Source organism: Anser brachyrhynchus (assembly GCF_964034855.1).
Source record: "Anser brachyrhynchus genome assembly, chromosome: 16".
In the NCBI taxonomy this organism is placed as follows: Eukaryota; Metazoa; Chordata; class Aves; order Anseriformes; family Anatidae; genus Anser; species Anser brachyrhynchus.
Window position 1 is genome coordinate 5,551,375 of NC_137734.1, and position 25,438 is coordinate 5,576,812.

Below are 25,438 nucleotides of genomic sequence, written 5' to 3' on the forward strand. Positions count from 1 at the left end.
TGTTTATGGTTACTATAGTCACTGAACAAATACATGGTTATTTTACCTTTCTTTACTGATGGCCCAAGTTCCCTCTTATTTCCTCTGTCTTTGCAGAATGGCAGGGGCTGCGCTTGGAGCCACAGACCTTTGCAGCCAGCCAGTTCTGTGCAGTTTTCTGCATGCAGTGGCGCAATTGGCACTTCTTACATTGAAACCTTACACTGAAAATTGGATTACATATAAGAATACAGAAGAAGAGCCATATCCAATCTGAACAATCCATCCACTGATCTCAGTGGTGGTTTTCAACCTCTTAGGATTCATGGACCCTCATGGAGTCTACTGACAATAGACATGCCTCTCAGTTATTTGTTGCAGAACCCTTAGAAGTAGTTCAGAATCACCACCAGGTCCACATAAAACAGACTTAAAATCACACAACCATGGTATTTAAAAGACACTACCACCTAAATTCCTACAGTCCTAATGGGTGAACACTAATAAGCCTTGAAGATGTTCTATTACTTGCCCAGCAGGCTCAATACATGATTATGCTTGCTTGTACTTCCTAAGCGACAAGTCTCAGTACAACCTACATCTGTATGTATATAGTAGCCACTCCCCTAGCACGAGCTAGTGGTGATTTTTGCAATTCATAAGAATAAAAGTAATTTCTTTCCAGATTGTTATTCTTCTCCCTTCCTGGATATGGGCAGAAATGGAAGAGAACAGGACCTCCCACTGATCTGAAAAAGTTAAACCCAAGAGGATTAAAATTAAATTTTAATGAGGAATCAGAGCTTTGGAGGTGTCAAGTGTTAGAATATGACTGTCCCAGCTCTCCTGCCACTAGAAGGGAGAATGGAAATTAATGCCGGGCTGCTGGGATTGTGAAGGAAGCAGCATAACCACAGAATCAGCACCAATTTTTTGAATACAGGCCCAGGTTTTGCTTTGGAACAAGAACTTGGAATCACATGAATTGTGTGAGGGCTTGGCCTTGAAAAATCAATGGGTGCTCAGTATCTGGCAGGATCAAGTCCATGGTGAACAAGAAACTTGGCCCAGATGTGAAGCAACACTTCTTCTGCTTTCCAACCCCATGGTGTAACCACCAGACCACAAACGTCTTTCCCACTTTTTGCTGTTAAGAAGGAAGCGTCAGTTTTCAAACTTGGAGAAATGTGGTGGACTGAGGGCAGGAAGGATCTGTCATTCATAAGAAAACGTGAGCTAGAGTTTCAAGATCTATTTTAATTTTAAATTTCCCTAATACTGATAGAGTCTGGGGGCAAAATGTTCTGTTGCCTGTAGCTCTTACTGCAGCATGCAGCAAGATCACTCTTCTAGTTGCCTTTTAAAGCATCTGTAAAAACTGAAGACACAATTTCTTCACACTTTGGAAAACAGTGGCACCTTGCACAAGATAGAAAGCTGGCTCATTTCTGATTCTTTCTTCTTTCCCCAGCCCCAAAAGGGACCCAGAATTAATGCGCATTCCTGATTAGCACAATGATATATATCACAGCAAGCTGCTTTCATGTTGAGATGCGAAGCCAGTTCTCCACAGTGCCCCGCAGTGCATATACTCTCAATGGTTTGCAGTGAAATAAAACCAAAGTTGCTTCTGGTATAATGCCCTACACAAACTGTTGCAATTATCTCCGGGGATGTGGGAGATTTATCTGCTTCAAACCTTTGCTCTCAGACATTATGAAGTTAATTATAAAATGTGCCAAGGGGGAGGCAAGGAGAAACCTTGTTAACCTTTTCTTTCTGTGGTTTTCCCCCCTTCATTGCATTTACATTGGCCTTGAAGAACTGGGACATTTTGCAGATGGTTTAGGGTCTATAAATTCTTATTTAAATCTTCATGAGCCAAGTATAACAGGTAGCAGTCCAGACTTCTCTAGAAAAGACAAGCCCCAGCTAAGCATGTAAATAATACTCCAGTGCTTTTTAGCATATAAATGCATACACTGAGCCAGGTGCCCTAGAAGGTTTATTCACATTTTCCTATTGTTACTCATTGAAGTGCACTGGGTATTTACTGTATGACTCTGCAAGATTTTTTTTTTTATGCTACTTCTCAGTGAATAGAATAAAGGTAACAGGCTACAGCATGGTGACATGTCCTTCACAGATCCGCCGTGAGAAGGCTCTCATCTCTGGTGGCTGATAAAGACAGCCCAAACAGCCACAATCTCTGTGTGTATCCACTAGCAGCCTCAAATAGCAATGTCCAAATAGCCTGTCACCAATCATGGAAAAGCAAGAGGAAAGCACCTGCTTGATATCAGGTTGGCAGGACAAATCAGTCGTGATCAAGGTGGGCAATGTCATGTTGTCTTTATTAATGTCAAAGAGTGTGGAATAATATGGTTATGTTGCACAGCAGGGGAAGTATTATGCTGTGCTGAACAGAGAGAAATAGGGTACTCATTACTGCACGTTATAGCTGAGAGATGTTCTGAGACAGACCGATGACATCAGCTATGTTTTTGGGAAATCATATCATCCCTGGAACCCAGTGTCCCTGTGGGGAAGATAATGCTAGCTCCCTTTGGCCATGTTATGGGAGTTAATGAACAAAGGCTCTGTATGTTGTTCTTCAAATGAAGAATCCTCTGCACATATTAACTCTTTTTATTTAAGAGTGAAAGATATAGAATCTGCACTTTTTATTTATTTATTTTCTTCTGAGAAATTCAAGAATCCTTTACAGACTTGTTTATTTTTTATAGCCTTTTTAATATCTTTTTCTGTCCCCACCTGCCAACTCTGCATCATGGTACATCTGTTGGTGAGTCAAAGAGTGTTAAATGTATATAGCTCCCTCCAGAGTTTCCCAGTGAGATTCAATGAAGTTCTTGTCATGAGGGATGCCTAGCTTTTCTCCCACAAGCCCCCTAAAAGTTTATTATTCAGTTCTATCTATTCCACACTTGACAAAAGAAGCCTCAGATTGAAAGCCATTTGCAGACCCTGACAAGGATGTTGGCCATGCCTTTAAACTCTGTCCAAATGCGGAACCACATTTTACAGGTGACCATCCATAACAGATGAAATTATCCGGATGAAAACAGAGTCTGAATGTTAAGAAATATATATCTTTTTAATACTGTACTTTCCCTAATACTTTTGCCATAGTCTTGTGCCTAAATATATAGGCTATCCTAAAAGGTGGCGAGGGCATATTAATTCCCAAAGCCCCATAAAATACACCCCTGAACTGAAATAGAGTGCAAGAGGTTCTACAGGGTAAACATTAGTTGTAAATGCACATACTCAGCACTTTCAGGACACCCAGCATTTTCAGCTCTGCAAACATAATATTTCCTGGTATTACTTCTTAGAGACTGAACTTCAGAAGTGAAGTTGCTATGGCTTATAGCCATGGCTTTTGGGGGACCCAAGTATCTACTCAGAGGATCTTTCTTCAGACAAACAGTATTTTCATGGCTGTTGGCTTATTAATCTTTGGTTTCCTGGCCTTCTGCCTTCATGTGTGGTTGCCTATCCTTGCTAGTCTGGAACAGGGAAGAGAAAATATTTGGCCTTCGGGGGCTAGGCAACTCATTGCCCTGTATTGCTGACAAGAGTGCATGAAACTGAGTTCAAATATTCTGTACCTATTTTGCACAGGAATGAATATTACACAAGGTGCCAGGCAAGTGAAGCATAGCTAATGTAAAAACACCTTGGTCTGGTTCCCAGTTACCCTGCAGCTGTGTTAGTATTTACAGCACAGTGAGTAAAGTGCTCCTGAATCAGAATAGGAACCATTTATATTCACTTTGAATGCGTAAATCAGGCCACATAGTTCTGCTGGAATTACAGGCTATTTGCAATCATTTGTTTCCCTCCACGTGCTTTGCCCAGCAGGTAGTCAGTAATTATTTGATAATAAAAATAATAAGCACTTTTACATCGCTAGTCCTCTGCAGGAGCTGAAGATTACCCAGCAATTTTTACATGAGCTGAGAATTTAAGCCTGATGTCCTGGCAGTCTTCCAGGCTGGAAGACTAAATCTCCTATCTAAAGCCTCCCGGCACTTCGAACAGGCTGTGGCACTCTCATCCTTGCGAGGCGGCGTGCTGCAAACAGCTGCACGGTGGTGCGCAGGCATCCCTGCAGCACAATGGGGGCAGGAGGAATCTTCCAAAGAAAGAGTGCCTATAACCTGGTTACTTCAATAAAGCCCTTTGGGAGCTGTGGAGATGGAGTGAGCTATATGAATGAAATCTGTCACTGAGCCCTGTTAGATATTATAGGATAAAACTCAGGATAGTTTACGTAACCGTGTTAAAATTTTCAGACAGCTGTGTAAAAACTACTCTGAGATTGCTTTGGTTTCACTCCCTCAAAAAATACAAATAAAAAGTCTCAGAATATTGCAGAAGAAATGAAGGAGATTAGCATTAGAAGCTTCTATATGTGAAGGATCATAGGAGAAGTGCAGAGCCAGGAACAGAGTTTGGTCTTGGTAGAACTTGTGCCATCATCTGCCAGTGCTTCAGTGGCCTAGATCCAAAAGGAGTATGTCCAGCTTTGTAAAGGTAACTTCTTGCAAAATGATTTATTTCTCTCTGACAGCATTATAAAGGACAGCTTTTTTTGCCTACGCATTTGATGATTTATGTATTTGTAAATATAATAAAACCACAGTGGTTTGGACATTTACCGAGAATGACTGGTTTGGAGAATTTAAGAAACAAAAAGAGATAAAAACATCAGCTTGAAAAAGGAGTGTCTGCATTACAAACGGACTTTGTTATTTTTATCTTGGCAAGTATCATTAAACTTTAATTCCTTAGGCACCCATGACAGATAAGTTTGTCCCACTTTGCTTTAAAGATGTTATGCGTTACTTTTGACAAAGTAATAAAATCACTGCACAGAAACCTCACTTCAGCCTTCTGATGCCTCTGCTCAGCAAATATGGGACTGCACAATGAGGCCTCCACTTCTCATTCCAGTCAGTGGGACTGCTGTTGTGAACTGGGAGACCTTTTTTTTTTTCACCTTAAAGTTTCTGTTTATGGAGCGAAATAGCCACTTTCATTAGAAAAAGTAAGTTTGCAGAGTCATGGGATTCTGCTGGGGGTGTGCATTCATTTTGGTTTGCTCCTGAGCTGTCTCATTTGCGAAAACTGTGCCTAGTTTTTCAGCCCGGAAATATGTGCTAAACCTCAGCCTTTAGTGCAGACACTGGAATGAGTATTAAACTATCAGAGTCATTACAGCTTGGCCTCTTCCTCTCACAGCTTCCCAAGACAACCCATACATTATCGGGAAACACATTGTTTTGCTTGCTTGAAGGGTAGCAAACGACCAGCTTCACCTTCAGCCAACATCTCGTTTCCTGCTCATTGCTAATCACCAGCACAGACAAAGAAAAGTGCTATTTTGTCCTAGGCACATTTCAGTTCAGGTTTGCGCTCAACTTTGTGCCAAGAGGTGGTTATAGGCCCTCTATCATGGCCGTCCTGCGGGCCTAGTTTGGAGAAGGGCAAGGCAAGGTGGGGAACTGGCTCACGCCAGCACCAGCAGCGGGGTGAGCTGAGCTTGACACAGGCCCCTGTGAGCCACCAGGCCAGGAGCACCCTTCAAAGGCTCCCACTTTTCCTCAGTGTGGGATATTATGAGGACTTTTAATGGGTTTAAACCCTTCAAGGGGCACACTAGCATCTCTTGACGACCTCGGCAGCGGAGGCTGAAGAGAAGGGTGCGCAGATGGGTCTGAGGGAGCAGTGGGCCATAGCGGGACAACGATGCCCAGAACGTGTGAGGGAGCCGTGGACCATGGCGGCTGTGGGGCTGTGTGGGACGACGCCGGGGGCGCCCCGCTGAGGAGAGCGCTGGGCCCGGGGCAGCCAGGGCCGAGGCGGGGACGACAAAGACCGAGGCCGGCCCTCAGGCTCGGCCGGTGCCGCGTCGGGGGGGAGCCGGTCCCGGGGGTGCCGGTCCGGGGGTGCCGGTCCGGGGGTGCCGGGGGAGCCGCGGCGGGGCAGCCCCCTCGGCGTGCGCGATGCGCGGCCGCATGTGGGGCGCAGGCGGCGGAGTCTCCACCTCTTCTGGCAACTTGAACCTGCGGCTGCCAAGCTCCATTAGAGCTATCAGCAGTCGGGGGGGGACGCACTTCACAGCGAAGGCGGGGGTTGAGTTGCCTTTTTTTTTTTTTTTCTTTTCCTTCTTTTTAAATATATATTTTTTCCCCCTCTTCGAAAGCTTGTGGCTGAGCACGGGGACCGCTCCGGAGCCTCCCTCCCAGCTCCCGCCGGGCTGAAGCCGGGGTCCCCCCGCCGCGGGCACCGGGGGCCGCCCATGGCTGCGCCGCCACCGGGCGCCGCGCCCCGCTGAGCTCCGCGGGCACCGGCGGCCATCGCCCCTCTTCGGCCGGCGGCTCGGCGAGAGGAAGCAGGGCGCCCACCATGCTCCGGTGCTGGTGGCTCGCAGGGCTGCTCGTAGGTAGGTGGCACCGGGGGTGGCGGTAAGGGGGGAGAGGGTGCCGGGGGGAGAGGGGTCGCCCCCTCGGGGAGCTCCCCGGGAGCAAGGGGGGTGGCGAGAAGGGTGCAAGGAGGTGGGCAGGAGTTTGTTAGGAGGCTGCAGGGAGCGTGGGCGAAGCCTGCGAGGGGAGAGCGCAGCGCAGCAGTTCCTCAGCTGAGGAGGAGGGATGCGAGGCGGGTGCGGGGAGGTTGCAAAGCGGGTGCGAAGAAGCGGCACGGAGGGTGCCGGGAGGCTGCAGGGGGTGAAAGGACTGCTAGGAAATCGCCCGGCGGGCCTCCGTGCTGCAGGACGGGGGTCCCGGGGTGCCCCCCGCAGCCCCGGGACAGGCAGGAGGCACCCGGAGCCCCAGCCCCGCTCCCCGGGACGTCCCCGGCCGTGCTCCTGCTCCTCGCAGCGCCGCTTCCCGCAGGGAGAGCCCCGGGACGGAGCCCGGAGTCCCGGGGATGCTGCCGGGCTGTGGGACCGGTGTGTGTGTGTGTGCGTGCGTGTGTGTGCTGGGGGGCACAACCCGCCAGGGGTCCTCCCTCTGCCCCGGGGTGCAGGGTGCCAGGCTGCGGGACCCTCTGCCCAAACCTTTGCCGTTCTCGCCTCCCTGCAGCCTGGGGGTGCCGGGGGGCGGCAGGGCTGGGGAGCAGCCCCCCGGCCGTCGCCGCTCGCTCCCGGCCGGCCGGCGGAGCACGGGGAGCGCCGCAGCTCGGCGTGGCTCAAGGAAGGGCTCAGGGGATTCCCAGTGGCTCTGCAGAGCTGCTGCTGGGAGTCATCCCTGGGAGAGCCCAGCACCTGCCCCGGCCAGGGACTGCTTCAGGAGTCTCCTCCAGGGACACGGAGCCCCAGCTGTGCCGACCCTCCGGGCAGCGCAGGCTGCATCTTTGCGGCCGCCTTTCGGAAAGGCTTCTTGCAACCCCACAGTTCTTGGAGCAGTTTCAGAAGAAAAGGTTCTGGCTTGAGAGAGCATATGGGAGAACAAAGACAACTGTGCTGTGAAAAAGGCAAAGTGATTTCTGTTTATGACAAAGAGCAGAGCCTGGGGAAGGCTTCCCCATCCTTGGACAGAGTGTTTTCCTAGGAAATGCACAGGAGACCCTTGAGTGAAACTCCACACCCCTGAACAGGTGAAGGGAAAGGTGGGGAGATAGCTGCCATGCCCCCTGTGCAGCCTGGACCCTGGATATCCAGCCAGCTGGATATTCTTTCCTTTCCTTTCTACCACGTGCTTTACTCCTCTGAGTCTTTGGGCAGCACAATATCACACTAACTTGCCTCTTAAACTTGGGGCTCTGTTTAGTGAGCATTGCAGAAGAATTGTGTAGTGACAGCTACTGGAACTTATTTGCATTAAGAGTGAAGGACCACACTACAGAAAGAAATCTCTAAGCATGGTACTTGTATAGGGTTATTTTTCTGCTCTCCTTATCTGGGATCTTTGTCATACACTGTTTCCCAAATATAAGACTTCACAGGTTGGGAAATATGTATTCTGCATCTCTATAGATTTCATTAATTCAAGTTGCTCTGCTCACAGATCTGTTATACTGCATTATGAAAGATTACACATCTAAGTCTAATTAGAATACTGCTTTCTTAAATTATCATACAGTTTTAGTCCAATCTAATTAAAACCAATGCTTTTCCATCTAATGTCAGTGACAGATTTTCCACTGATTTCAGTAAGAACAGAAGTTGGACCCTAAAACATATGTTTAAATAGCTAAGTCAGATCCAGAACTCATTAAAACCAAAGCAAGGTTTGCCAGTGACTTCAGTGTGAGCAAGACTGGTATTCTGAATTTTGCATAAAACTGAACATCAGCATGACACCAGCGCATAATTAGTTGAAAAAATACTTCAGATAGGTAACTGGATCTGATTTTGGAGTCTCCACCAGCAAAGAATCACTCATTCTTGGAAATGTCCCGAGAGACTTGCTGAGTTTTTACCTAAGCTTTCATTAAAGTCTTTACATTCCAATAACACCACACTGATATTTTTCATGTGTAGCTTCTCCTCCATGGTTTTAACATAAAAGATCTATTCTTGCTTCCAAAGTTTATTTTAAATTTGAAAATAACTGTGATGGGGTAAGATAAGATAAGATCAGCAGTTGCATTCATTTGTGTGATTAGGAAGAGAATCCTCTAAATGATAGCAGTGAATTAAATCTAGATGTATGTATTTGCATGTATATATATATTTATACCCACTATTAAATTAATATCATTGTCTTTGGATCAAATGTTTGTTTTGGGCAATGTTTACTTTGCTAATTTATTTTTTCCAAGTTGGTATTTTTTTCTTCTTCATTTCTCTAGCTGGCCAAAAAATCAACAACTAATGTATTATGCTGGGTCGTGTGATTTGACTCTATTTGTTCTTCCATAATGATAGGTTAGCCATGTTTCAAAGTATATGGATATAGATAAAAACAGGGCTGAGATGTAAAAAAAGCACAAGTGAAAAAAATATCGTGTGGTTTCTATATTTTCCCCACAAGCACAAATTGTTGAGTAAGGAGATTTTCAAAAGCCAGAAATTGCTATGAAGAAAACCAAAGCTGGAATCCAATGCTAGGGGAGGCTGCATCTGGCAGAACAAAGTTTGGAAAGAGATTTTGCTTTCAATGGGATCCTGTGTTTCCCCACAACACAGCATATGTCATCTATAAAAACAACGCTTTCATGGATGAGATACCATCACTGCTATAATCAACCTCAAAATTAGGAAGCACCTACACAATACTGTTACACAGTACCTCTGGTTTTCTTACCTATTTGCTAAGGAAGATAAGGCTATGAAAACAGAGAATTCCTAACTTTGTGATTTTAAGAAAGAACATCTAAGATACAACAATACCAAGAAACTGACAGTGATAAAGTGGGAATTTTAAAACGTAACCCTTTTCCTGTAGGCTAAGGGTTCCTCCAGAACCTGAAAATATGATTCATACGACAGCTCCTTCTCTAACCAATTTAAATTGTGTAACATCTGAGGGGTTAGTAATCTGCAATCTGTTATTTTTTATTTTTTTTTCTTTAGGGAGCTAAAAGGTCTCATGCTGTAAAGTGCGAAATTGGGAAAGTTGTATTTCTGTGTATTAGAAAAAAAAATCTGATGTCTATGTGAAAAGCCAAAGCTCCAGATTGTTAAGTGTTAAAGGGGTTCAAATACATCATTATTTTTTTTATTTTTACCAGGGTGATGGTGTGATAATAATGTCTTTCATGCTGATGTTTTCTCATTTTGACTGAACAGCTTTTTAAATAATCATGGTTTGAGTTGAACTGAAAGTGAGAATGCTGCTATGAAGCTCACCTCCTGTGGCACTGTAAGAGAGACATTTGGAACAGTTCAGCAACATCTCTTGACTCAGAACTGGTGTGATGGTACATAAATCAACAAGAGAAATCTCACCACTGAGGGTTCAGAGAGATTTGCCTAAGTCTAATCTTTAAAATAAAGCCTTAAGCATAAGTGCACCCATTTGATCAGTCACTTAAAAAAATCCCTCCCCAGGGTTTCTACTGTGTTGATATGAAGCACTGACAAATCTGTGACATTTTGGTCTTGTCCGTGTCAAAGACAGAAAGCCTTGGAAATGAGCTTTTGACCCTGTACGCAGAACAACGTATACTCCAAGCTCCCCACTGAGAGAACTGGATTCACCTTGTTCACATTTACTAAATCCACAGGTGCTGGACACTGGCAGGTTATGGCTTTTAAGTGTCTCTTCTGCCCTGCTAATACAAAACCATGATGACACTTTATTTTTAAAGCTCTTTTTCACATAAAAAATATTTTCTCCTGGTTAGACTCCCTGGAAAAGGTGAGTGAAAATATAAGTGACAGCAAAGTTTTGCTGCGAAAAATTCCTAAGTTTTGTTAATTTTGAGTAGCGCGAGTCCCTTTATTAGATTATGCAGCACGTAGGCTGAATGTCAACTTTGATTTCAGCATCTGTCGGCAGTGTTTAAGAGAACTGGAACACATCAAAACTTGGCTAATGTTGACAGGCAAAACAGTAGACTGAAATTTCAAGCTATCTAGAAACCACACCCAGACCCCAAAACACATGTTAGAAGTAACTTTAATTCTCTGCTTCAGCTGAACAAGTAACCTTTTTCTGTGGTCACTTGTGATTCAAGTTAAACATGCGTGCATATTTCTGGTGTGGGATGCGTATCAGTTTACCACCTTTGTGCAGAACCACTTTCTCTGAGGATACCCTCCACTACGACTGCTTTTGAATGCCCTTCTCCTCCTTGGTTTTGTGGGAGCCAAGTAGCCTTAGACTATTAGATCCCATTAGATCCTATTTTTATTACTATAAACAGTATACTTGCAGCAGTGCCAAGACTCCTATTGTGTTAGGTGCTAAATAAGGAGAGAACAAAAGGATCGTTCTTTTTTTAGAGGGTTTATAATCTAATTTCCTGGACTTAGATTTTCAGCAGTGAGTACTCGACATTGCAGGGACATACTGGGATTCCCAGCTGTGTCCAGCAGTTAGAACCTACTGTGGTCATTTATGTCTTTACGGACCTAAATGCCTTGGTGCTTCTGGGCCATACTTCTGGTCCCGTGGAGGCGATTTCAATGAGGAGGAGGACAAACAATGAGCTTACACAGGAGAGCAGCTGTCTCCCGTGGGAGCCAGGGACTGGGACTGCTCCATGGCAGTGGGAGACTGAAAGGTCACTCTCAGCATCCCGCCAGCTCCCTGCCAAGAGCGGGTTATTCCCTGCTGTGCTAAAGCTTTGTTCAACCCCTCTAAATCCTGCCAAGCAAGTGGACTTGTGCTGCCTACTGGATTGTGCGTCGAGAAGTTCACCCTGATATACAAGCCACATTTTTTCCCCTCTTCATTCACTCCCAACAGAACCTCTTTATTCAGTGTAAGGAATTCCTTCCCTTCCTTGGTGTTTATGCTTTGTGAATATTTATAGGCTGTTATCATGTCCATCTCTCCCCAGCTGTCACTCAGCCAGGCTACATGCACTCTGCTCTCTTAAATCTTGCTTCGTAACTCAATGCCTCCCACCCCCTAATCATTTTTTGTTGTTCTGCTCTCAACTCCCGCCAGTTCCAGTTGCTCATTTTGCTTTGGGTAAATGCTATATTTATGTTAATATTATGTGGTGGGTGGTCTTCTCTGTGCTTACGGTCCATGTGAGTGATTTAGATGTTTAAAATGACGTGGGCATTTTATAGCCAAGCCATTGCCTGATTACCAGTTCCGCTCTTCAAAGCACTCCGGGAAAAAATACGCTTAGCCATCACTATTAAAAATGGCCACAATAGCCACTAATAAAGTGCCTGTGCAAGGGTTTGAAGGAATTGCCAAAACTGCATGGGTGCTCTATATTCAAAATGATGGTGTGCCATGAATTTCAAAACCATGCGCTATATTGTCTAATGAGTTTCCATCTTATCTAAATTAAAGAAGATAGATGTAGTATTTCCCATTTGGTTAGAATATGAATTCTGGTTAGAATTTAACTGAGTCACGGTTGTACCCCTGGGGTGTTGTTCAGCCTTGGACTGAGCGGGTTTGGTTTTGTTTTTGAGAGGAAAGGCCTTCCTCCAGCTGTCCTCACCGGTCTCCCACCATCCAGGTGTCCAGGGGATTAGAGATCATCGCACTCAGATCTCCCCCATGTAACCAAAATCAAATTTAAACTCTCACCTGTGTTCAAGGAAAAAAGCTCGAGCATTCCCCTTCTTCCCTTCATTTTCTGTTGCCTTTTACTTCCGTGTTTCTCTGTGCCAGACTTCTGCGGCAATACTGGTCAGAGCTTAACACAGGTCACGATGTGTTAGTGTTGCCTGAACCCAGTTGCTTTTTTTCAGTGCTTGCCAACGCTGAAAAAAAGAAGGCAAGTAACAATTATCCCGTTAGTTCTTAACTCTTCTGATTAACCACCCCTTTCCCCCCTGTGCTGTGGGTTTCGGAGGCCGCAGCCGGGGTTGCGGGGAGCCCTGTGCTCTCAGCTGGCACGGGACACCTGCCCGCTCCCTGGTCCCTGGCGCGGGGCTGGCAGCAGGACAGCTTGCTGCTGCCCGCAGCGGCTGGGCCAGCTGGGGGCCGTCTGGCCATATGGCATTGCTCAGCTGTTCTTGAGGAAATCGTTCGCCTTGCACTGTTTTAGCCGTGGGAGAGGCGTAAGAAGGCCTCTTGCTGAGGCCTGCTGGGTGGTGGGAGGAAGGAGGAAGGGGTGAGGTGGCTCCACAGTGCCTGTGGGCTGCCAGGCCGGCGCGGGCATGGCGAGTAAGGCTCTGTCGTGTAACCAAAAGGCCTGGCATCGTGGGCAACGTTAGCCCCAGGAGGTCTCTTGGGAGGATGTGCTCACACCCACCGCTGGGGCTTTTGTTTCACATCATGCTGCCCTGGTCCTCTGTGCCAGGTGGTGTGCCTCGCTTTGCTCGCTCCAACTGGAGAGAGTAGGCCGTACCCCATTTCTCCTTTGTCCCCTTCGTTCTTCCAGTGAGTGTTCACCGCCAGCTTGTGGGGAAGGGCATTTTCTGAGTAAGGGCCTGACGCTGTGTAGTAACGGTCATGGGATCTTTCCTATTTATGACTCCTGTGAAAGTGGGATCAAGCCCTGCAATCCCATTGACAGTGTTAGGCCTGGTTTTCTTCTTCAGGGTAAACAGCCAGAGAGAGCAGTTTTAAGAGCCATTTTATGTAAATGTAGTTTATATTGAAGAGGATCTCTGGGATGCGGGAGAGAAAATCTTCTCCCTTCCCTGCTGCAAATCCCATCTGTCTTGTCATCTGTCCCTGGACATGACACTTACAGGAGAAATAAATGGTTCCATGATTCCAGGAGTAAAATATTTACCTCTCTAGTGCCTTAAAAACCTCTAGTCAACTCACCACAAGTGCTTCACTATTTTAATTGTGGACATGAGACAAATCAGACAAAGATCACAGCCTCAGAAGACAGCTAGGCTAAAACCATTTAATACAGTGTCTGAACTTGTTTTTTAATGTGCTTAAAGCTACGGGGTGAAAGTATGTTTCAAAAAGTTCTTCTCTAAAAACCTGAGCTCCTTGGGACTTTTGAGTGAGCTTTTTGAGTTCCCTCCTAGGATCTGCAGAATTTCATATATGGTTATTCAGCCATGATAGCTAACATATGTAATACACTTACTGTGCCACCCTTGAAAGAATACTGAGAAACTTCTAGTGAATTCAAAGCATTTTGCAAATAGCATGAACCGAGCATCAAACTGGTAAAAAAGCTATATATAACTATACCCATTTTACTGACAAATAAGAGAAGGGATGAATAATAGAAATACTTTTCCAGAAGCCAAACAGTACTCCAGTGAAAGCACTGGCATCGTCCCTCAACCACTTGACCACATTCTGGCACCAGTTCAGGGAGGCATTACTAATCAGGAAAAATGTTCATGAACTGGCTTAATTTGAATCTCGTGCTTAAGTTTCACTGAAACCAATTAGACTTAAGTGTGTGCTTAAGTCCTGTGCTGAACTGGGTTTAGTTTGCAGATAAGCAAAATGCAAAACTGTGATGTGATACAGTATTCCACCCCCAGTGGGTTATATTTAAGTTTTTTAACTTTATAGTATTATAAAATAAAATATATCTCTTCCCACAGAATTGTTCTCTTGGGAATGCCTTATTCTGAGTGAATAAAAAGCACCACTAACTTAATCTCCACACAAATGCAAGAGAAATCGATTTGCTTAATACAGACATCTTTGCTTTTGAAAGAATGCTTATTCCTTTAGTGGCTAACCCAAAATCAATTCTGCGTGCTCTCAGGAGAGAAACGCTAAGGAAACACTATTTTGCTCTGTTAATGATGTCTGTGTGGATAAGTACAATTTGAGTGTGCAGAATATATCGATATGTTTCTTATCATCCATTTCATTCCAGTCTGAACATTCCTTAGAAAATATCAAAGGTTTTATGTCATCTCTAAATGAAGAAATGTGTAATGCTCCACGACTTCAGGCACTGATCTTATCCCTGTGAATGTGTGACTAACTGAAACATTAGATTTATAAATTGAAATAATAAATTCTGGCCATAGGAGGCAATAACATGTAACAGATTAAGCAACCTAGCTCTGGAGAAGAGTTGATCTACAGTAACTAATTTGGTGCAAACTCTAATGTATGCATTTTCTCCTCCTTTTATAAAGAAACAGATGTGTGACTCAACTTTGCGCTTTTCCAAAGTCAATCTGTGTGGAGGAACACAAACAAGATTTGTTTCCAACAAGGCATGTTACAATATTTCTCTCCTGGCTGGTATTTTTTTCCTTCATAATGGAGAAGTGGGTCTGAATCTGCAGCATACAGTAGTTTGTAGTACAGCCCCCGTGGCAGGTTCTCATTTCAGGCTTGGCCATTGCCTAGGAATCTTTCGTCCTAATTTTACCAAGAATTTACTTCGCGTAGGAATTTCCAGTTCTGCCTTTCTATCATTTGATGCTGCGGGTCTGATTTTTCTAAAAATTGCTTATACAAATGAGCGTATGGAATAGTTGATTAGTATTTGCTACTGCAGTTGCCTCAAGGCTTGATCCAGTTTCTGCTGATTCCAGGGATCAGCCTCCGTTCCTGGGTACTGGCGTTCCTAATTGCCTGAGAGCTTGTGCAGCCCTATTGCCTGGAGACCTTGGGCCAGTGCTTTGGATGCAGCACGCACCAGAAAGCTGGAAAAAGATACTGTTTTGTCTAGCTGCTGCACTGAGGAGCTCTCTGGAAACGCTTGTGGTTAATCAATACAGACAGACAGGATAACGAGTGAGTGGAAGAGATCACAGTTGAGGTTTTTTTTTTTAGATTTTCCTATGAATGGGTATTTTTGTCTTGAAGATGAATTGTGAATAATTTCCTCCTCCTCCCCCCCAATAACAACTCTGTGAAGCAGTCAATTTGAGTCTCTTAAGACGGAGAGAGAAGCTGCCCTGATGCGCTTCCCCAGGGGCTGAGTAACAGAGTGACATATGAGTGACAGCCACTTTATGCTGCTCTTGGAATAGAAATGTGCCCTAACTACAGATTTTAGGTCTGGAACTGAACTTTTCCAAATTGAAATACTGTTTGGATCTGGTGGGACTGGGCTGGAGTATTTGAGAGAGAAAAGCAGCCACAAAATTTGGATTCAAGCCAGTAGCTTTTGGTTTGAGGATGCATCCAGCTTGGAGTCTTGTGTACAGTTAAGTAAGACAAAATCCTTAGGAATTCCCATCATGTCAAATATTTACATTCTGGAGGGTTTTTTCTTTTTTCTTTTTTCTTTTTTTTTTTTTTTTTTCCCATGGAGTTTGATCCTGATTATAAAAATTCCCTTTTCTATTGAACGTGTCAAAATCTTGTGATGGTGTTGCCAAAGTGTCTGTGCTCTCAAACAATGTAGACTTTTGGTGTTTCTGCCAAAAGCAGCAATAAGGGTTCAGTCAAATATTGAAGCTTCTGCTGCAATAAACACATACACAGAGCAGTTAGCAAGTTCAGAATGTGGCTGTATTTTGCACTGTTATTTCGGTATAACTATAGACTACACCGACACCTCTGGAGTCTTTCTGTGGTTATAAGCAAGAGCAAATTTGGCCTGTCTAGTCTGTTACCTCTAATCCAAATACAGTTATTTTTTAGTTTACAGTATTCTCTAGGATAATGATTTCATGTGTTTTTAAGTGTAATTCAGTCTGGACTGTCATTGAACTGAAAGATCTCCAAAAGCTGTGCCAGTAATTAGGCCTCGTGATAGGGCAGGCAGATGAAGCTTGGTGTATTTTGCAGGTGTGTAAAAGAGCACACAGGAGTAAGGCATACACGGGAGTAAATTTTCCTGAGGGCACAGAGCAAAGTCATGGCAGAAATTTGATGAAAGTGCAGAGCTCTAACTCTGGGCACCCACAGAGATGCTGAAATGAAGGCATAACTAATAACAATGAGTTTTGTCATTCAATATTGTCTGCTTTTCATATGAGGGCTCACAGGAACTGCTCTTTAGGAAGCACTATGCAAGCAATTGTGAAGGAGCTGGCTATCCCTGCTCACCATGTCAAGCCCTTACAGATGATTAAAACAGTACAATTGTAAGTCTGCTCCAGAAAGACCCCTTAACACTAATAATATGTCTTTCCAGCTAGTTTATGCACTTCAGTGCATAGTGAGGTACCAGAACATCCACGGCTGGTTTCACTAGCCTTTAGGTAGGTAGGCTGCTTCTGTTACTGCTCCCCTGCTTAGCTGGGGGCTTCATTTTCCATGTGGTTATTCCCTTTGTGACCTGTGATAGTTTAAGAGTTTGTGTGCTAAAATCTGCACAAATGCATTTCAAAGATGCTGTTACTGTGATGCGTAAAACCTTTGCAAATGGCAGCTCTGTAGTGAAGAGACTAAATTTGTGCGTCATAAGTCTTAAGTTGTATAGTATTAGATTAGTAATAAAATACCATTTGAGTGGAAATGCCTCTGCTTTGCCACATGTTCAGGAGCCTCTGACTTGCACAACAAGAGTTTATTTGCTGAGTTGCCGTTTCGCTTAGTGTAGGCCTTGTGTGTATTTGTGGCAAACAGATGCTGAAGATTTTCAGCAGGCATTTGACCCCGTGTGCGTGGAGGACGCATTGATGCCAGAGAGGAGAGGCTCCTGTCTCGGAATATATTGGCTGTTGGGAATCGAGGGAGCCTCCCTGGTAGACCCCAGCTGTGAATCTGGCCCCGAGTGTTTATATTTGTGTTACATCCCAAGCTTTTGAGCCAGGGAATTTTGCTGACATTGCTCAGCAGCTTGTATGTAGTCTTGCCCATGGTTGACAGCAGACCCTCATGCGCTAGCTGCCTTTGCAAACACTTCTTGTTACAAGGGCGCTGCTCAGAGAGGGGCTTGTGCCCTCCCAGCCTGGCTCGGGCCCTTTGTGGTTCCTTCCCTCACGTACAGTCAGATGGTTTGGGTTTCCCTTCCAATGAGAGGTCTGGTTTAAACAAATTTCCCTACAAAGATCACGGGGTGGTTCAGGTTATGTGAAGGCGTTGGCTCATAGGGACTAAGAGGAGCAGTTGAGATTTGTTGTGGAGCACATGAAGATCAGATCTCTCCAGACGTGATCTTGAGTGAGGAGGGGAATGGATTACATGTGCATAAGCCATAAAAGTTGGCTTGAAAATTTCCAGCACACTACTACAAAAATTGCAAAGCACAGCTAGGGCGAGTGAACGCCGGCTGGGCTAATAAACCCGGGGCAGCGCTGGGCCGGCCTGGAACCGCACCAGGCTGCGGGACCTGGCTTTGCCGGACGGACACTTGTCCAACTGCAGAAAATCGGTGGGGTTTCAGGAGCTGTGCTGGGAACTCGTTTCACATCGTTACAGAGGCAAATCCCATGTTTCTTACTGAAGCAAACTCACGATGAATGCCACAGAAGTTTGCCTAAGCAAAGAGTGAGTAACATACAGGAATATATGCATATATGTGTGTGTGCATGCAAAGGTCTTCAGGATTTAGCTGAGTGTTCGCACATTCCCTAAGCCAATAACATCCGTTGTTATGGGAAATGAGGTAAGTGACAGAATTACTGTCCTTATGGCGGGCGACAGGCGAGTCTAATGTTCCCATGCTGTAATTCCCTGTTCCAGTTACTGCTTCAACAATAGCTTCAGAGAGAGAACAGGAACAAAGCACGCTCAGTTTTATTCGAAGATTTCATCTAAAAAAGTGGCTGCGTTTTGTTCAAACCAAAGCTGGAAAACAGTAAATAAAATTTCAGTATCCTTAACCAACTGTTCGCTTCTTCGCTCACCCGGCTGGGGTGTCAGGCTCTGACTGGATCTTCTGGTGAACGTAACCCAGGAGGTTTTCTGGGCCTCGGTGCGTAAAAGGGTCTGTGCCTGTGAGGAAGTGCACGTCCTGCTCGGCAGGGCCTGGCCGTGGGTGCCCGACCGTGGGTGCCCGGGCCCGGCTGTGGGTGCCCGGGCCCGGCTGTGGGTGCCCGGGCCCGGCTGTGGGTGCCCGGGCCCGGCTGTGGGCTCTCGCCTCCGCGGCCCCTCAGCGGGGTCCCCAGCCCCGAGCACCCCCGGGGCCTTCCCGGGAGCTCTGCGCGGCCCCGCGGTTGGGCTTATGCGGAGGGTTCGCACCCTCCGCGCTGCTGACGACTTCTTCCCCCCTTTTCTTTCTCTCGCCCCCATTTTCTCTCCCCCGACCCGGCGCAGCCTGCGCTGCCGCGGAGCCGCCGCTGCGCTGGGAGCCGCGGTGCCGGCAGCAGCTCCGCCACCTGCAGGACGGCGCCAGGATCGCGGCGCGGCTGCCGCCCCGCCTGGAGGGCCGCTGGGTGTCCACCGGGTAAGGCCCTTCCTCCCCCTCCTCCTCCTCCTCCTCCTCCTTCACCCCCGGCACCCCGGTGCCCCCCGCCCCGAGCCCCCCTTCAGCCCTCTTGCCTCTGTCCCTCCCCAAGCTCCCGTCCCCGGGGCACGAAGCGCGGTGTCACGCCCAAAGAGTGCCGCCAGCACCCATGGGATTTCGCAGGATCACACCCATGGGATTTCGCAGGATCACACCCATGGGATTTCGCAGGATCACACCCATAGGATTTCGCAGGATCACAGGACGGCTCGGGTCCGAGGGGACCCTAAAGGTCACCCGGTTCCAGCCCCCTGCCGCAGGCAGGGACGCCACCCGCTTGATCAGGTTGCCCAGGGTTTGGGGAGCAGGTGCTCAAAATCACCCACCCGAGCACTGCCACCGGCGGTGGGAGGCTCCTGACCTCAGCGCTGCTTGCACCCACACTCGCCCCTGCTCTCCCTGCACCCCAATTTCACCCATCCCGGGCAGTGCAGGTGTCCTCGTCCCACGCCACCCCTCTGCTCCCCATCCCGCTCCGTGCAGGGTGCCCGCCTGCTGTGCCCCGTGTGTGGGTGGCTCACGCCTGCCTTCGTCCCCAGGTGCGAGGTGCGGCCGGGACCCGAGTTCCTCACCCGATCCTACCTCTTCTACGCCAACCGCCTCTTCAAGGCTTACCAGTTCTACTACTGGGACCCCTCCTGCCGGGAGCCCTCGTACTCCCTGGTCATCAAGGGCAAGCTGCGCCTGCGCCAGGCCTCCTGGATCACCCGCGGGGCCACCGAGGCCGACTACCACCTCCACAAAGTCGGCATCGTTTTCCACAGCCAGAAAGCCATGCGGGAGGTGGCCTCCTGGATCAACCAGACCTCGGGCGAGGGCTGCAGCGGGTTCCTGCCGCCGGGGCGCACCTGGGCTCCCGGAGCCCTCTACGAACTGCTGAGTGCCAAGTCCGAGCGCGACTGCACCGCAGCCCTGGGCTTTGCCATGCACGAGCTCAGCCTCGTGCGGGTGGAGAAGCATTATCAGCCCTTGCTGGAGCCGCAGCAGAGCGGCAGCCAGCTGGTGGAAGAGCTGTACCTGGGGGACATTCACACGGACTGGGTGGAGAGGCGCCACTACCGACCGACCGGTTACCAGCGACCGATGCAGAGCGCTGTGGTAAGAACAATGCTTTAGCACAGGCCCTATTGAGAGCAGATTCCCGGCTCTCCCCTCATCAGTTCACTGGGCTTTGTGAAGCACACGTTATTTTTGTGCTGTTAAAATACTGATCACCTGCACCTCGAGCCCTTGTTATTCCACGGACCCACAGGAGGAGATGCAGGGCATGGGTGTGGGTTCACAGCATAAGAAGTAAGCCTGCAATGGCACGAGCCTGGAGTTAATGGCTTTTCTTTGGCTCTGTTTTCCTAGGAAATGCAATTTCCTAGTTTCCTGCACCACAGTCAGTGAAAGCTTTGGGCTGCACATCATTAGAGGCTGCCTACGCGCTGTTTGTCTTCCATCCCTCTCTAGCTCTTTGTCATGTCCTTCGGGTTTAGAGAGGAGCGAGGAAGCAAGTGTCTGCCATTAAATCATTGCTCCTCAGCGTAATGCCATTAGAGGAGGAAGTTGCTCTGAGTAACACTATTACACTGAGATTTAACTTTTAGTTTGACATAAATAAAACTGAGCAGGAGACCTGGTTGCTTTTTATTTTATATTTTGCTTTGTTTCCAGGAAAGCACATTTTTATCTGAATCGTAGCTTATCAATTCAGAAATTATTGAGTAGTGAGATGGGGTAAAAAATCCTCTTTGAACTTTACAGTTTAGATGGAACGCAATTAACTGAAGAAAAGTCTTTTGTGTGCAGCTTTCGAGGGGCAACATTTCCCCACACCCCAAACTACAGCAACTGGACTTGGAAAAAGAAAACCACAGAGCAACACCCCTCTCCTCCCTCAAAAATAACCTTCTCAAATTGGTTAAACTTGTGTTATCCTGGGCCAAAACCGTATATATGAGCAAAACCAGATGGTAAACATAAACACTTTTAAAAGTTAATTTAAAACCAAACCTAAAGATACTGAAATTCACTCTCTGAATATAGCACTGTAATTAATCAGCTAACAGCTCTCCAATGTACCCGCACATGATGTCACCACTTGGCGATAATTAGAAGCTGCCATACATTAGAAATAACTTCACACAACTGGTTTAAGCAAGTAAGATTTTTGGCTTCGTGTCTATAGTGATAATTTTATTGGGCACGGGGTTTTTTCTTTCTTCTTTTACTGAACTAATATCCATTTGCCTGCACTAGTGAGAGCTACACAGCTATGTTAGGAATTATTTTTTAACCCTCTTTATGAAAATATTACCCTTATTCCCTTAAATTTATACCTCTTTTAAAGAAACCCATTCTCCCCAAATTACCTTTCATTATCAAAGAATTTCCTGTCTAAGGAGAGCATATATATTTGCCAACTTCTGGGATTATTTAGCCATAATGTACTGTGTACTGTCAGCACTCATTAACGTGACAGTAGCAGTAAAACAAGCTGAAAATGACTAAATTACAGTAGACTCCAATCAACTCGCATGTAAATTACCCACCCTACAGTTAACTACTGAGTTATTCAACCTTGCTGCATACGACAGCTCAGTAAAGATTACCTCGTGTTCTAAAAAATGATATAATGTCCAAACCCTGGTTATTTAAAAATAAATCAGTTGTGATGTACGAAGTATTAGGAAAAAATTCCAAGCCACCCCAAAACAACCCTCTGGCATTTGATCGGCTGCAGGACTGCTTTGACTCGGAGTGTTGCATGAAGCACAGGCAGAGCCCTGGGGCAGCTCCTTCTCTTCTCCTCTCCTCCTCTTCTCCTTCTCCACTGCCACATCTGCTCCAGCTGCTCACAGCGAACCTCTGCCTCCCTCCGGACCCGGGTGGCCGGGGAGCGCTCCCTGCCTGTCCAGCAGCTCTGCCCTTGCCCCATCCTCCTCCCGTCCTCCGCATGTCCTCAGCGGCCCCGCGCAGAGCACAGCCCTTCTGTCCTCCCCAGGGGACAAGAATAGCAAAGAGCCGGGGCAGCTCTTTATCTCACTTAATCTGCTTGGCTGCCTTGGGCCAAGTTTGCTGCAGTTGAACACCCTGGCGTGGGAGAGGGGAGCGTGAGCTTTTTGAACATTCTGGAAAGGGTTTTTTTTGGCTTATCAATTTACAAAAATACCATTCTTTGTCTTCTGCAGCACCACGTGCATCCTTGCCCGGCCTGTGGGATTATATACAGAGCTGACGAACACCACCCCCCCATCCTCCCCGCCAGAGCCGAGCCGCCGATGCAGCTGAGCGGCAGCTGGGTGAGCACCCACTGCGAGGTGCGGCCCGCGGTGCTTTTCCTCACCAGGTACTTCATCTTCCACGGTAACAACCACACCTGGGAAGGGTTCTACTACCACTACTCCGACCCCCTCTGCAAGCAGCCGACTTTCACCATCTACGCGTCTGGGCGTTACACCCAAGGCGTCCCCTCTTCCAAAGTGAGAGGCGGCACGGAGCTGGCTTTTAAAGTCACGCAGGCTCGGGTGACGCCGATGGACCAGCTAACGGTGATGATGTTGAACTCCTCCGAGCCAGGCAGCTGCGGGCTGACAAACTCCTGGAGTGCCGGGGTGGAGCAGGATATAACACCGACGAATGGCTGCTTGGCCTTGGGCATCAAGCTGCCCCACACGGAGTACGAGCTCTTCAAAACGGAGCACGACACGAGAGACCGCAGCCTGCTGTACGTTGGCGAGAGGCCCACGGACGGGTCCAGTCCCGACCGTCCCGACAAGCGACCCACCTCGTACCAGGCGCCTCTGATCCAGTGTGCTGGGGCGCCAGAGGAGTTCTCTAACTATGTTAGTCTAAAGTACTTGGGAGAAGAGGATGCTAATGGCAGTGAAGCACTAAAACCTTTGCCTGTGGCCTTTTTATTGTTTATAGCACTGCAGTTTTTAAGATGGGACTAGCAATCTATTCAGGTACAAGCACAGAATCCACATAGTCTTGGTGCTAGCGTGATTTTTATATCCTCCAAACGAGCACATCTGGAATCAGTTTTACTTAGATTTGGAAACACTTTTTTTAAAAAAAACAAAAACAAAACACAGTGAATGAAGCCAAGAAGATATGCCTATGTACTGTTTGTCCTGTGGCTTTATTGCCTAATCTCCCCTCTTCTGTGCATAAAAATTTAATGTGGTGACATGGATGCATTGCACATTCAGTAGATAATTTAGCAATATGAGGGGAAAAAAGAGCAACATCAATTACAATTGCTGCTTGGAGCTTTTGACACTGCAAAGATTTAATCAAGGGCTTGATTCAGATGTAATTCAAACATCCAAAGTGTCAGCTGCTGAGTTTCTTTGAGGTTAAGTTCCCTCTCATCATACTCCTTATTGCTGTTTGTGCAAATTTGATCTGCCGCGTCAGTCAGCAACAGCTCCGCAGTCAGCAAGTGCTCTTGGTACGGGCACAGTTAATCAGGCCTCTCTCGGTTTATAGATACTTGCTGCAGTTTTTGTGTGTATGTACACACACGGAGATGCAACGTACAGTCTTTCACTTACGTGTGTACAAAAAGCAGAGCACTCAGAGCATTACCCTGACAGACTGTTATGCCTGACCCTGGTCATAAGAGACGATGCAGTAAATGGAGAAGGCGTGTGTGCACAACTGCTCCGACTTTCAGCCTTACAGCGCTGCAGACGCTGCATCCTTGCTGCACTAGTCCGGCTGTCCCAGTGCAGTGCAGGCCTGCGCCTCGGTACGCCAGCAAAGGCAGCGCGGCGCTGCACGCGTGTCCAGCAGGCACAGGCACTGCCGGTCGTGACTCCGACTCGCCAGGCACCGAGCGAAGCAGAAGATCACTCATGAGTCTTCTCAGGCCATTTATTTTCCGTCACCTCTCTAAGCGTACTGGCATACAGGTTGTTAATCCAGCTGTCTTTTCAATCAAAAGTCACTTCCAGGTGTTCACGTAAAGACGGCTTATAAATCTGCCTCTAGTGAACAGGGGGCTGAAGAGAGAACTGACCAGCTCCAGGACAACTGGAGCTCCACCAGCAAGAAGGACAAAGTAAGAAATTACATTCCCTTGTCTGCTGCAGCTAAGAAGCACATAACTTACTTGGGGAAGACCTCCTCCCAGCAGCTAAATCCCCTCCACATAAACCTATATATCTTACAAAGGATATTTTTGTTAAATCATCTATGCAATAGCTACCTTCTTAATGCTGTATTTACAAACCTGCAGCTTGTACTTAGATAATTTATGGGTTTTATAACATAAAATACTTTTTTGGGGAAATTGTACATTAATAATTCAAATGAGATGCTTATTAAATGCGTACAATTGTGACAGAAATGTTGTCAGCATGTTTGCGTGTTTCAGGCACGATCAACTATTAATCATGCATGTAAACAGATGTACTTGATACACAAAAAGACCAAGCTTGGCTAACTCATCTTCAGTTCCATCTGCAGACAACGGAGAGGGAGACTTCTCCGGGGGTTAGTCGAGCAGGCAGAACAGCTCCCTGTTTCTAAAGGTTGCTGTTCTTTGTTGCCTGCTACTGCACGGAAATCCATGGGCAAACGTTTGAAGGACTAGAAGCACGTTTTGGAGAGCAGGGCTTTGTCTTCTTTGGATGCCCTGTTAGAATTCTACAAATCGGGGCAAGCCGGGGTAGCAGAGCTGCATCTCATGAGAGCCATACACACATTTTTTTCCTCAGCAGGTGTGTTTGCCATCACTGTGCTAAGGCGGTCACTCGTGGCAGCCCCAAGGAAAGGCTCCTGTTCCCCAGATCAGCAAAGAGGCATTTCTGCAGGACCCAGAGGTGTCCATGGCAAGAACAGGGAGCAGCCTTGTGCTTGGGAGGGTGGGGAGAAGAGGGGAAAGGCAATTCCTGCCCTACATTCTTACACACAAATATGAAATCTGTGCGCTAATACTTTTTTTTTTTCCCATTTACATACTAGGGAAATTGTTTAAACTTAGCAAGTGTTCAGCATTGCAACTGCATGGTGTAAAAACACCTAAGAGACTACTCATCCTTTCAAAGTGGTGATGGCATTAATGTGAAGTAAAAAGTTACAAAACAACATAAGACTGGAGCAAGCCCCAGCTCCTGCTGCAGCAGCAGTCACCGCAGCTCAGCTCCAGGAGCTGGGAACCTGTTTACACCCAGCTCCACAACCCCGCACAGCAGATGGGATGTGCTGACTACGCTTCCCTATGAAAGCCTCATCAGGAGCCTCTTTGTCCTGTTTCCCCCCCTTTAAGCATACTTCTGAAAAGAAAGGAAATCCATGAAAATAATATTTGCATAAATATTGCAACTTTTATTGTTCTGTTCACAATTTTTGGAGAAACATTCCTAAATTATACAGTTATTCTCTCAAGAATTTGTGCCTTTTTCCCAATTTGAATTTGCCTGGCTCTGATTGCCAGTCAGTGATTCTTGTTTTGCTCTTTTTTAAGATCAAAGAGAGCTGCAGTGTTCAGTATTTTCTCCGCGTGAAGGTACTTGTGCACTGTAATCAAGACATTCTCAATTTTGGTAGATAAACTCAGCCAACTGAG

The 25,438-nt window shown here is 46.7% G+C and overlaps 1 protein-coding gene across 1 annotated transcript; it reads left to right on the top strand.

Moving 5' to 3' along the window:
* The first annotated feature begins 5,945 nt into the window (after positions 1 to 5,945).
* Positions 5,946 to 24,217, top strand: APCDD1L (APC down-regulated 1 like). Its single transcript, XM_080558198.1, has 4 exons — positions 5,946 to 6,454; positions 18,687 to 18,816; positions 19,416 to 19,974; positions 22,053 to 24,217. Exons 1-4 carry the CDS (start codon positions 6,418 to 6,420, stop codon positions 22,815 to 22,817), a joined length of 1,491 nt encoding a protein of 496 aa, XP_080414324.1. The 5' UTR covers positions 5,946 to 6,417; the 3' UTR covers positions 22,818 to 24,217.
* Positions 24,218 to 25,438: the final 1,221 nt, after the last annotated feature.